Consider the following 13,691-nt stretch of genomic DNA (forward strand, 5'->3'; position numbering starts at 1 on the left):
AGGTTAAGTTTTGTATGAAAGATATCTATAAAACATAGCAGACAGCAACTGCTGTGTCAACAGTTTTCATTGTATAGACCAGTGCCTGGTCCTCCTACTCCAAACTGGAACCTTCTCTCCCTGGTACGGTATAGAACAGAAACATTAGCTCATGTCCTCTGGAATGCTCTTTAGGCTTTATTACACAAAGACATCGTAAATCTCCTCTGTCAGTGCTATCTTATAGAGGCCCATCAGTAGAACACACACACAATAGTTAACTGAATACTCTATTCTGTCGAATATTACAACCATTATAATACAATACAAGCATTATAACATAATCTTGCAATTTTCCACGACATAAGGTACAGACACCCCCCCAAAACTACTTAAGTAGAAATACTTTAAAGTACTACTTAAGTACTTTACGTCACTGCTCTTTGCTTAGACGCTGTTTATTTTTTAACGAAAACATTCAAATAGAAACAATCACAGCAATGCCTTTCCTGCAGTCAAATGACCAAATTGCCCTCATGGGTGGAATGTTATTAATATTTTTCTTAAACATATATATTTTTTTTTACACGTAGAAAATCCAGTGTGGCTTTGCCAAACAGTTGTTATATTTCTGTCTGACATGGCACAGGTGTCTTTATTTTAAAGCCCATAACCATATGTGTGAGGTGTATACTTTTGTTTCAAAGTAGATTTGTTTAAGACTACCAAGATTCACTCTTTGACCCCGATTTAGCCTACTGCTGTAAAAGGTCAATTGTTAACCAGAAATTATAAGACATTGAGATAACACCTTCAGTAACTTAACGTTTGCTGGATCAAATCCCTGAGCTGACAAGGTAAAAATCCATTGTTCTGACCCTGAACAAGGCAGTTAACCCACTGTTCCCCGGTAGGCCGTCATTGTAAATAAGAATTTGTTCTTAACCGACTTGCCTAGTTAAAAATATATATTTATATAAATATAAAAAAATAACAAACACCATTTCCCTCCAGGGGTACCAACCTTTACAACCTAGAAAAACAGGCATAGCATTTATAGGATGTTTTACAGTACACTGCTGCTGCTCTTCAAGCCAAACTCAGTTTCAAGTCTCCATGATGTGTAACTGTCACTTCATGGACAATTTTCATTACATTGATCACTTTATTACATAATTATTTCAGCTCAAAAAGTGTGTAAAAGATATAAAACAAACAAGTAGTATTTCAGACAGGAAAGAACTCAGAGGTTGATGTTGCATAAGATTTTGAATGGTTCCGGGTGTCATTTTTACAACGGGCACTTAAAAACCTAGCTACAACAGGTCGACATCCAGGTACACTTCTCCTACAGGTAGTGTGTACACAGGTAATAGGTCATCAAGGCACTGTGAGAACATTGCTATGGTGGGTTGCTGGGTGTGACCAAATTCCACCCTGGAACATGGTACATTGACAGGATAATATGGTGGTAATAGACATACACGGAAGAGGGTGTAAGTGACTGATTAACCAAAATACCATTTGTAAAGATCGTGAACAACCCTGTACTCCTTATGTTTTCCTACATGGTCACAGGCATAACAAATAGCTTGGATGAACTCTTGACTCAGTTGAACCAGATGTCGCTGAGCAGAAAAGTGTTCATGCCACTGAAAGTAGCGCAGATATGCCTCATCATCCTTGTCCAACTTCAGGAGGAATTCAGCCAGGGCTTTTGCATTGGGAAAGTCATTAACATGGATGAAAGAATCTCCCGGGACAAAGTCCTCATAGTTCTGTCTCGGTGGGCCCAATACTACTGGCACAGTTCCTGCCGCAAGTGGTCCGTTTAGCTTCTCAGTGATGTAGTCTCTGTGGACTGAGTTCTCAAAGGAGAGGTAGAACTTACAGCTGGAGAGTGTTGAGTAGTAGTCCTCATATCTCAAGAATCTTGCAAAGGCTTTTCCAAAGAGATCCACCTTAATATGTTTGACAAGTTCTCTGTAATAGTTATCCCTTACTGCTGTTCCAGTTGCAGGGTTATTGTTACTCACAATCCAGCAAACAAATTTATCCTTCCTGGGCAGCACAAAGTCCTCACCCAGGCCTTTCCTTGCAGTTAAGCGCCAACGTACAGGGATGTCTGCATCTTCCCTATAACTCAAGGTCAAGTTGAAAAGGTTCTCTAGACCAGGTATCCTAATTGTGTTTGTAGGTGATTCCACATGGTACCAGATCCACTTCTGGAATGGTGGTCGAGGTGATGGAGGCAAGTTGGATAAATCATGTTTGATGGATTTGTGAAAGATGAGCACCCCGTCTGCCTTGTTGTACAGAGACCGGTCGTCTGTCAGTTGGCAGCCATCAATGTTGAAGAAAGTGGTGCAATCGCTAAAATCAAACCTGCGGTTTTCAGGCCAGAACCACAACAGCATGATGGGCTTGTCTGGTTCTGGCTGCTTCTTAGACAAGGAGTTGTTCTCAGGTGGCTTTGAGTAATGACGTGGCAAAGCAGGCTGCAGAGGGCAGATCTGAGATGGAGCTGATTGATAGTACATTACAAACAGTGTCAGGAATCCTCCTAGACCAAGGATCCCCACCAAGATGATACGCAAAGGTCCAGTAAGGAATGTACTAGACATCATTTTGGCTCCTGTAAAGAACAAAATATAAACATTATTACATTCACACAAAGAAATGCAACTAAATTAAGAATTTTGTTTAACTGTTATTAAACAGCTTGTGTGTACAGACAAAGTAAAAGAAAATAAGCTGGTGCAGATTAAACACATATTATATTTAACATTTAATATATTTGCCCTCATCCTGTGCCCGAAAGACAACTCTCTCAAAAGCGAAAAAGAGCTAATACCCAGGAGCGGCAGGTAGCCTAGCGGTTAGAGGCAATCCTGGACCAATTCCGTGTCTGACGGTTAAAATCTGGCAGTAAGTGAGCTGGCAACCGGAGGATTGCTGGTATCAAATCCTAGATGCCATTGCCTGCCGTTGTACCCGTAAGCAAGGCACTTAACCCCCCACGACAACAACTCCCCAGGCACCCAGTGTGGAAGCCCCCCCCACACCTCTCCAAAACACACACACATATTTTGGAGAGGTTAAAAGTGGAGGTCAAATTTCAGTTGGACCTTGTGTGCAATTCATCAATAAAGTGATCTTAATATGGCAACAACAAAAAAAGAAAAGACTATTCAGTCAAATTCTGATTGGAAATAGAAATGACGAAGAAATGTCTACCTGGCTACCTCAGGATTGTGTTCAAGTTTATTTCAGCACAACCTGTTGGAAATATATTCAATATATTCATATTTTTTTGACAATGGTGGGTGAGGTATACTTTAAAACAAGTGATCTCATACCCTCTTGCTTTACCAACCTAGGCCCGGTTTTAGGTCACATTGATGTTTTCTTTTGCTGAAAAGTATTCTAGAATATAGGCTAAATAGCTCATTGTAGCTCTTAAATGATCTATGGCTATTCAAAAATATAAAATAAATGTTGTGTAGCCTATTATGCATTTAAGTGTTTATATTATACTGTATGTTTGCCATGTGTTACATATTCTGTGTTCTCTCATACTATTGTGTATGCAATGTTTGAGTATGTAAAATTGTGCATAATTCGGTGTATGTAAACTTTGACCAAAAACAAGTAAAGCCGAAGTCGCTCATTCCCTCTTTTGCTTTAGAAAACATCAATGTGACCTAAAAATAGGTTATGACGACAATGGTTTTCGCAATTGCTCAAATCATTGTAGCCTAATGAAAGGCAGGAATTAAGCATCAAGTAGGCCTACAGATTCTACAATTAAACAATTCAAATAATTAACCATGAAGTAGCAAGTGAAGCGACGTTGCCATAGATCTAATATGTTGACCTGTAGATGATTGGTTAGGCTACTGTGAAATGTGTGGGCTTTTAGATAATAGTAGATTATAGCTGGCCTAATAAATACGAATATTGAAGCAACTGATGTAGCCTAATGGCTTAATACTAGGTAGGTCTATCGATTGCACATACATGAAAGTGATGTCAATATTTAGCCTAATAATCTAATCATATAATTCATACATCTTGGTTTTAATTAATTTTTTTAAAAGCATCCTTGCTTCCCTTGTTTATAACATTGCAAACTTTTTAGGCGTTATATTCAACAATGAAGTTTTCAGAGGTCAGAGACAGATAAACATCTTCATTCTATGTTTAGCTGAGGTGTGTGTGTGTGTGTGTGTAAAGTGACACAGGAGGGCAAACAGTGGTATAAGACACTTACACCTCGATCACACCGACAGTGTTGTTTCACAAAATGGTTGGCAGATATCTGGATATTTGTGCAACAAAAGTTCAACATTCACCTTCTGATACCACTTCTGTCAAGCATACAGTTGAGGCATGTTCGATAAATCCAACGTATGCACCACACAGAACGCACTGCAACTGCCTCTGCAACGCAATGCTGCAAGGCAAAAGCAGCGTTTCATTGGAAATGAATGTCCTTCTGGTGGACCAAAATTCAATTTTCACTGTCGGTGTAATTGAGGCGTTAGCTGTTCTACAAGTGGTCTGAGGCAGGAGTTAGATTATGAGCAATTTCAAGTGCAAAGTTAATAAAAGGCTGTTTTGGAAAATGGCTTGGGATTTTAAAGATGCTCTTACGAAGGTTCTAACGATGAACTTAGCCTTAAGATGTTTTTGGGAAACCAGGCCCTGGTCTGCGTTCAGTAAAAACAGAAACTGTGATTTACTGAATGACCAGTTGTGCTCAAAATGCACCGCTGCCCTTTAAATATGTCGCTCATTGATTAAAGCCACAACCACCAAACATTACAGAAAAGTATAAGGGCCAAGTGAATAAATGTTTTTTTGTGAATAGTGGCAATATTGAGCATAGTGGCAATATATATTTTTTGAGACGAAAGTAAACATTTTTATAATAAAGTCTCAGTTATACAGTATTTCAATATTAATGTAGGGGATATGGTTAAGGGAATGTCTCCCTGGCTCCCCGTTGCTGTGCGTGCCACCATTGAAATGCCGAGTTAGATGACCTGGTGAAACTATACTTTAGATTTGGCTTTAGTAAGGAATTCCTTGATCTTTTAGCACATAATATTATAAGTATTAGGACCTGGAAAATATTGTCACAGATTGTTTTCAGAAGGAGGAACTGTGGTCACATACTTTTGGTTATGTAGTGTATGTGGACACCTGCCCGTCAAACATCTCATCCCAAAATCATGGGCATTAATATGGAGTTGGTGGCCCCTTTGCTGCTATAACAGCCTCCACTCTTCTGGGAAGGCTTTCCACTAGATGTTGGAACCTTGCTGCGGGGACTTGCTTCCATTCAGCCACAAGAGCATTAATGAGGTCGGGCGATTAGGCCTGGTTTGCAGTCTGCATTCCAATTCATCCCAAAGGTGTTCAAATGGGCTTGAGGGCAGTGCTCGGTGCAGGCCAGTCAAGTTCTTCCACACCAATCTCGACAAACCATTTCTGTATGGGCCTTGCTTTGTGCACAGGGGCATTGTCATCTTGAGACAGGAAAGGGCCTTCCCCAAACTGTTGCCACAAAGTTAGAAGCACAGAATCATCTCAAATGTCATTGTATGCTGTAGCGTAAAGAGATTTCCCGTCACTGGAACTAAGGGGCCTAGCCCAAAACATGAAAAACAGCCCCAGATCATTACTCCTCCACCAAACTTTAAAATTGGCACTATGCACCCAGATGCGTCCGTCAGACTGCCAGATGGTGAAGCTTGAGTTATCACTCAGAATGTGTTTCCACTGCTCCAGAGTCCAATGGCGGTGAGCCAATCCAGCCAACGCTTGGCATTGCTTCAAGATGGCCTTAGTGATTTATGTAGGTTTGAAAAAAAAAAAGTAAAGGCCATCATTTCCTGTACCTAAGAAAGCAAAGGTAATTGAAATAAATGACTATCGCCCCGTAGAACTCACATCTCATCATAAAGTGCTTTGAGAGACTAGTCAAGGATCATATCACCTCAACCTAACCTGACACCCTAGACCCACTTCAATTTGCTTACCGCCCCAATAGATCCAGACACCATGCAACCGCCACCACACTGCCCTGTCCCATCTGGACAAGAGCCATACCTATGAAATATAAGTGTTTATTGACTATAGCTCAGCATTCAACACCATAGTACCCTCCAAGCTCGAGGCCCTGGGTCTGAACCTCACCCTGTGCAACTGGGTCCCGGACTTCCTGACGGTCACCCCCAGGTGGTGAAGGTAGGAAACAACACCTCTTCGCTGATCCTCAACACTGGGGCCCCACAAGCGCGCGTGCTCAGCCCCCTTCTGTACTCCCTGTTCACCCATGTCTGCATGGCCATGCACGTCTCCAACTCAATCATCAAGTTTGCAGACGACACTACAGTGGTAGGCTTGTTTACCAACAACGATGAGGCAGCCTACAGGGAGGAGGTGAGGGCTCTGGGAGTGTGGTGTCAGGAAAATAACCTCACACTCAACGTCAACAAAACAAAGGAGATGATCGTGGCCTTCAGAAAACAGCAGAGGGAGCACCCCCCTATCCACATCGATGGGACCGCAGTGGAGAAGGTAGAAAGCTTCAAGTTCCACGGCGTACACATCACTGACAAACTGAAATGGTCCACCCACAGAGACAGTGTGGTGAAGAAGGTGCAACAGCGCTTCAACCTCAGGAGGCTAAAGAAATTTGGCTTAACACCTAAAACCCGATGCCATAGGAAGGCCAAAAAGATCATCAACCACCCAAGCCACTGCCTGTTCACCCCGCTATCATCCAGAAGGCGAGGTCGGTACAGGCGCATCAAAGCTGGGACTGAGAGACTGAAAAACAGCTTCTATCACAAGGCCATCAGACTGCTAAACAGCCATCACTAGCATATCAAAGTCAGCTGCCTATAGACATAGATTAGGAATCACTGGCCACTTTTAGAAATGGATCACTAGCCACTTTAATAAGGTTCCGTATCTAGCATTACTCATGTCATACAGTTGAAGTCGGAAGTTTACATACACCTTAGCCAAACACATTTAAACTTAGTTTCACAATTCCTGACATTTAATCCTAGCAAGAATTCCCTGTTTTAGGTCAGTTAGGATCACCACTTTATTTTAAGAATGTGAAATGTCAGAATAATAGTAGAGAGAAGGATTATTTTCAGCTTTTATTTCTTTCGTCACATTCCCAGTGGGTCAGAAGTTTACATACACTCAATTTGTATTTGGTAGCATTGCCTTAAAATTGTTAAACTTGTGTCAAATGTTACGGGTAGCCTTCCACAAGCTTCCCACAATAAATTGGGTGAATTTTGCCCCATTCCTCCTGACAGAGCTGGTTTAACGGAGTCAGGCTTGTAAGGCCTCCTTGCTCGCACACACTTTTTCAGTTCTGCCCACAAATTTTCTACAGGATTGAGGTCAGGGCTTTGTGATGGCCACTCCAATACCTTGACTTTGTTGTCCTTAAGCCATTTTGACACAACTTTGGAAGTATGCTTGGGGTCATTGTCCATTTGGAAGACTCATTTGCAACCAAGCTTTAACTTCCTGACTGATGTCTTGAGATGTTGCTTCAATATATCCACATCGTTTTCCTTCCTCGTGATGCCATCTATTTTGTGAAGTGCACCAGTCCCTCCTGCAGCAAAGCACCCCCACAACATGATGCGGTCACCCCTGTGCTTCACGGTTGGGATGCTGTTCTTCGGCTTGCAAGCCTCCCCCTTTTTCCTCAAAACATAACGATGGTCATTATGGCCAAAAAGTTATATTTTTGTTTCATCAGACCAGAGGACCATTCTCCAAAATGTACAATCTTTGTCCCCATGTGCAGTTGCAAACCATAGTCTGGCTTTTTATGGAGGTTTTGGAGCAGTGGCTTCTTCCTTGCTGAGCGGCCTTTCAGGTTATGTCTATATAGGACTCGTTTTACTGTGGATATAGATACTTTTGTACCCGTTTCCTCCAGCATCTTCACAAGGTCCTTTGCTGTTGATCTGGGATTGATTTGCACTTTTTGCACCAAAGTACGCTCATCTCTCGGTGACAGAATGCGTCTCCTTCCTGAGCGGTATGACGGCTGCGTGGTCCCATGGTGTTTTTACTTGCGTACTATTGTTTGTACAGAGGAAAATGGTACCTTCAGGCATTTGGAAATTTCTCCCAAGGCTGAACCAGAATTGTGGAGGTCTACGATTTTTTTCTGAGATCTTGGCTGGTTTCTTTTGATTTTCCCATGATGTCAAGCAAAGAGGCACTGAGTTTGAAGGTAGGCCTTGAAATACATCCACAGGTACACCTCCAATTGACTCAAATGATGTCAATTAGCCTATCAGAAGCTTCTAAAGCCATGACATCATTTTCTGGAATTTTCCAAGCTGTTTAAAGGCATAGTCAACTTAGTGTATGTAAACTTCTGACCCACTGGAATTGTGATACAATGAATTATAAATGAAATAATCTGTCGGTAAACAATTGTTGGAAAAATTACTTGTGTCATGCACAAAGTAGATGTCCTAACCGACTTGCCAAAACTTTAGTTTGTTAAAACCTCTACGGGCCACGGGGGCAGTATTGAGAATTTTGAAAGAAATATGTGCCCATTTTTAACTGCCTCCTACACCAACTCAGAAGCTAGGATATGCATATTATTAACACATTCGGATAGAAAACACTCTGAATTTTCTAAAACAGTTTGAATGGTGTCTGTAAGTATAACAAAACTCATATTGCAGGCAAAAACCTGTGAAAAATAGATTTAAAAAAATGAGAATTTTGTGACTGTACTATTTAGTGTCATTGTTTTAAAGATACCACAGTGAGAAAGGATTCAGTTCGCAACTCCTACTGCTTCCACTAGATGTCAACGATCTTTAGAAAGTTGTTGGAAGCATCTGTCATGAATACAGACCGAATTAGAAAGCTTACAAGTTGACACGTCATCACTTCATTTTTTGCGCCTGCGCATGAATCTGAGAAGAGTGCCTTTGTCATTATCGTTTATTCTAGACACTTGATAGGTTGTGTGAAAATATTACTGATGTTTACTGATGTTTCACGTTAAAAATGGAACAAAAGATTAGTGCTAAACAACGTTTGACATGTTTAAACAAACGTAAATAGATTATTTACTAGGTTTTCTTTAGCTTTTCGACGTGACTACACTGCCCACCTCATTTTGTGGGAGCCTACTGAACGCTAACTATTTGGACATAAATTATGAACTTTGTCAAAAGAAACCACATTTGTTCTGGACCTGGGATCTCTGGCAGCGCCTTCTGATGGAGATAATCAAAGGTAAGGGGATATTTAGAATGTTATTATCGATATTAGATGATGCTAATGCTAACGGTATAGCTTAGCTTAGCTTAGCATATAGCTTATTGTTGTTAGCATAGTACCCAGTTTATGCAAAATGTGATTTCCCAGTAAAGTTATTTTGAGATCTGGCCATTCGGTAGCAATTACGAGATGATAATATATTATTCTTTGAATGACAATATTATAATTGACCAATGTTTTCGAATAGTAATTCCGTGATTTGTAATGCTGGATTCACTGGGTGCATTCGAGCCGAAAAAAATTCTGAATTTCACCGCGACTGTAAATGCTGTTTTTGGATATAAATATGAACTTGATGGAACTAAAAATGCATGTATTGTATAACATAATGTCCTATGAGTGTCATCTGATGCAGATTGTCAAAGGTAAGTGCATAATTCTAGCTAGTTTTCTGTCTGTTGATGCCCTTCTTTGAATTGGCTAAACATTACACGCAGCTATTGTCAATGTACTCTCCTCACATAACCTAACTTTATGCATTCTCCGTAATGCCTCTGAAAATCGGACAGCGTGGTTAGATTTAGGAGATATATCTTTCAAATGGAGGAAAATAGTTGATTATTTGATTTTTTGAAATGATTACTCTTGCAGTTTTGAATTCCCCGCCATGGTCACATGACAATGAATCCCAATACCGGGATAAGATCGGGATAAGATCCTCAACAGGTTTTAACAAGAAATTTGCAGGCTCCACGAGGAGCCTGCATGGCAGGCTGACTACCTGTTACGCGAGGGCAGCAAGAAGCCAAGGTAAGTTGCTAGCTAGCATTAAACTTATCTTATAAAAAACTATCAATCTTAACATAATCACTAGTTAACTACACATGGTTGATGATATTACTAGTTTATCTAACGTGTCCTGCGTTGCATATAATCGATGCGGTGCCTGTTCATTTCTCATCGAATCACAGCCTACTTCGCCAAACGGGTGATGATTTAACAAGCGCATTTGCGAAAAAAGCACTGTCGTTGCACCAATGTACCTAACCATAAACATCAATGCCTTTCTTTAAAATCAATACACAAGTATATATTTTTAAACCTGCATATTTAGTTAATATTGCCTGCTAACATGAATTTCTTATAACTAGGGAAGTTGTGTCACTTCTCCTGCATTCCGTGCAAGCAGTCAGGGTATATACAGCAGTTTGGGCCGCCTGGCTCATTGCAAACTGTGTGAAGTCCATTTATTCCTAACAAAGGCCATAATTAATTTGTCAGAATTGTACATAATTATGACATAACATTGAAGGTTGTGCAATGTAACAGGAATATTTAGACTTAGGGATGCCACCCGTTAGATAAAATACGTAACGGTTCAGTATTTCACTGAAATAATAAACGTTTCGTTTTCGAAATGATAGTTTCCAGATTCGACCATATTAATTACCAAAGGCTCGTATTTCTGTGTGTTATTATGTTATAATTAAGTCTATGATTTGATATAGCAGTCTGACTGAGCGATGGTAGGCAGCAGCAGGCTCGTAAGCATTCATTCAAACAGCACCTTCGTGCGTTTGCCAGCAGCCCTTCACAATTCTTCAAGCATTGTGCTGTTTATGACTTCAATTCTATCAACCCCTGAGATTAGGCTGGTGTAACCGATGTGAAATGGCTAGCTAGTTAGCGGGGTGCGCGCTAATAGCGTTTCAAAAGTGACTCGCTCTGAGACTTGGGAGTGGTTGTTCCCCTGGCTCTACATGGGTAATGCTGCTTCGAGGGTGGCTGTTGTCGATGTGTTCCTGGTTCGAGCCCAGGTAGGAGCGAGGGACGGAAGCTATACTGTTACACTGGCAATACTGAAGTGCCTATAAGAACATCCAATAGTCAAAGGTATATGAAATACAAATCTTACAGAGATAAATAGTCCTATAATAACTACAACCTAAAACTTCTTCCCTGGGAATATTGAAGACTCATGTTAAAAGGAACCACTAGCTTTCATATGTTCTCATGTTCTGAGCAAGGAACTTAAATGTTAGCTTTATTATATGGCACATATTGCACTTTTACTTTCTTCTCCAACACTTTGTTTTTGCATTATTTAAACCAAATTGAACATGTTTCATTATTTATTTGAGGCTAAATTGATAGTATTGATGTATTATATTAAGTTAAAATAAGTGTTCATTCAGTATTGTTGTAATTGTCATTATTACACAAAAAACAAAAAACAGCCGATTAATTTTGGTCCTCCAATAATCGGTGTTGAAAAAAATCATAATCGGTCGACCTCTAATATATATATTTCCGTGTATATGTTGTGAAACTGTTCGATATTACTGCACTTTCGAAGCTAGAAGCACAAGCATTTCGCTACACTCACAATAACATCTGCTAAACACATGTATGTGACCAATAAAATGTGATTTGACATGGTGATTTTAGGCTTGTGTGCGGCTGCTCAGCCATCGAAACCCATTTCCTGAAGCTCATGTGCTGACGTTGCTTTCAGAGGCTGTTTGGAACTCGGTATTGAATGTTGCAACCAATAACAGACGATTTTTACGTGCTACAGCACGCGGCAGTCCCCTTCTCTGAGCTTGTGTGGTCTAGCACTTCGCGGCTGAGCAGTTGTTGCACCTAGACGTTTCCACTTTACAATAACAGCACTTACAGTTGAGCGGGGCAGCTCTAGCAGTGCAGATATTTGACGAACTGATTAGGTGGCATCCTATGACGGTGCCACGTTGAAAGTCACTGAGCTCTTCAGTAAGGCCATTCTACTTCCAATGTTTGTCTATGGAGATTGCATGGCTGTGTGCTCGATTTTATACACCTGTCAGCAACGGGTGTGGCTGAAATAGTAGGCTTGGGGGACCGATTTCACAAAAACATTTTTGGGCTAAATTCATCGTTAGAACCTTCGTATGAGGATCATTACATCTCCGAGCTATTTTCCAAAACCATCGTTTTTAACGTTGCACTTAAATATTCGTAATTTAGGCCTGTCCCAGACCACTCGTAGAACAGCTAAATGTATAGTTAATGCTTTTTTTGCCCTCCCGTGTCACTTTATTCACAGATCTCCGCTAAACATATAATCACATGGTTTATCCGTCTTCTCTGTGACCGCGGATAATTTAGGAACAAAGTTGACTGCAAAAAGTATCAAATGACTTTGCAATTGATACAAACAAGCGACGCATACAAATATGCTTAAAATGAAAACCGAGATGACTACAATAAAAATACGAGACTATAGGCCTATTTCAATCATATTGAAATATATTTCGATTTCAATCAATTGAGTTCTATTTTGTTACTTGTAGGCGACTAATTTGTCTCAATATATTTCAGGATGTGTAGCCTAACATATGCACAATGTGCCAAAATCGGTGATTTAGTGCATTTTCATTGGGCAAACGGAATAAGCCCCTCTATTTGCAGCCGTGGGTGGCCTATTAATATATAGCAGCTGATTAGTTGTCAGTATTGTGAACGAATTATATAGTTAAGGAAATATTTAAATTGAGAAAGCGGATACAAGTGCTCTTCTTGCGATCCTATCACTATTGACACATGCTCCAACCACGCACCTAGCGACCGTTCTTTCTATGTGGGGTTTTGAGAAACATCTTCGGCTGCTGTAGGAAACCTGCATCGTTAAAACACTCGTAAACCTAAATTATATCGCTATCGGGAAACTGGGCACAGCACAGTAGGTGATATAGTTTGAGTAAGTAGTCCGAAATGTCTTGTCTACACGGCCTCAGACATATAAAAGTCAATCCTGTAAAATATACAAGTACATTTGCATGTATTATTATACTTGACCATTCAAAACGGAACTCAACAAGGCACCAATAAGTGAAAGCCTGTACAACGAAAAGATAATGCCTCACCGGTCAACAGGTTGTTCTTGTCACGCCGTATTCAGAGCTTCTGGTCAAGTCATTCATACACACGCCCGATGACAACTATGTAGCTGTGAGATGTTTATTTGGTAGGACTACTCATCAGTTCAATAAAGCTATAGGAAACCGCGAGAAGCTGTTTCACAAGGTCCTCCAAATACATTGGGTGTGAGAAGGAAGAAAAAAAGTCCTGGACACCCTTACAGCTGGAAAATATAGCATTATTGTCAAGGCGAAATAGAGGTTTGCCTCAGTGGGGAGGGGCAAGCCAGATCGCGTTACTTCCTTCTAAGCCACGCCAATAAACGGTAAAGAAAAACATCCATCGGGTTTCTTTGGAAAGTGGTGATGCAAGAAGTTCTAATTCATACATTTCAGACGTCGGTACGGTTGAAAGTATTGATTATATCGGGTCATAATAACAATAGACAGCGTGGGAGGAAGTGTGCGTGGTTCATATAAAACCGTACACCAGACACGCATTGTCCATTATTTCTT

General features: G+C 40.5%; 1 protein-coding gene across 1 annotated transcript; it reads right to left on the reverse strand.

Moving 5' to 3' along the window:
* Positions 1-982: 982 nt before the first annotated feature.
* Positions 983-13,453, reverse strand: LOC115164203 (alpha-(1,3)-fucosyltransferase 9). Its single transcript, XM_029716495.1, has 2 exons — positions 13,182-13,453; positions 983-2,614 (listed from the first exon to the last, which is right to left on the reverse strand). The coding sequence occupies exon 2, from the start codon at positions 2,604-2,606 to the stop codon at positions 1,488-1,490; it is 1,119 nt and encodes a 372-aa protein (XP_029572355.1). The 5' UTR covers positions 2,607-2,614; positions 13,182-13,453; the 3' UTR covers positions 983-1,487.
* Between the last annotated feature and the right edge of the window lie 238 nt (positions 13,454-13,691).

Source organism: Salmo trutta, chromosome 1 (assembly GCF_901001165.1).
Source record: "Salmo trutta chromosome 1, fSalTru1.1, whole genome shotgun sequence".
Classification (NCBI taxonomy): Eukaryota; Metazoa; Chordata; class Actinopteri; order Salmoniformes; family Salmonidae; genus Salmo; species Salmo trutta.

Excerpts from the sequence above, each read along its gene's own strand:
- LOC115164203 (XM_029716495.1), bottom strand. The coding sequence starts at position 2,606 with ATGATGTCTAGTACATTCCTTACTGGACCTTTGCGTATCATCTTGGTG.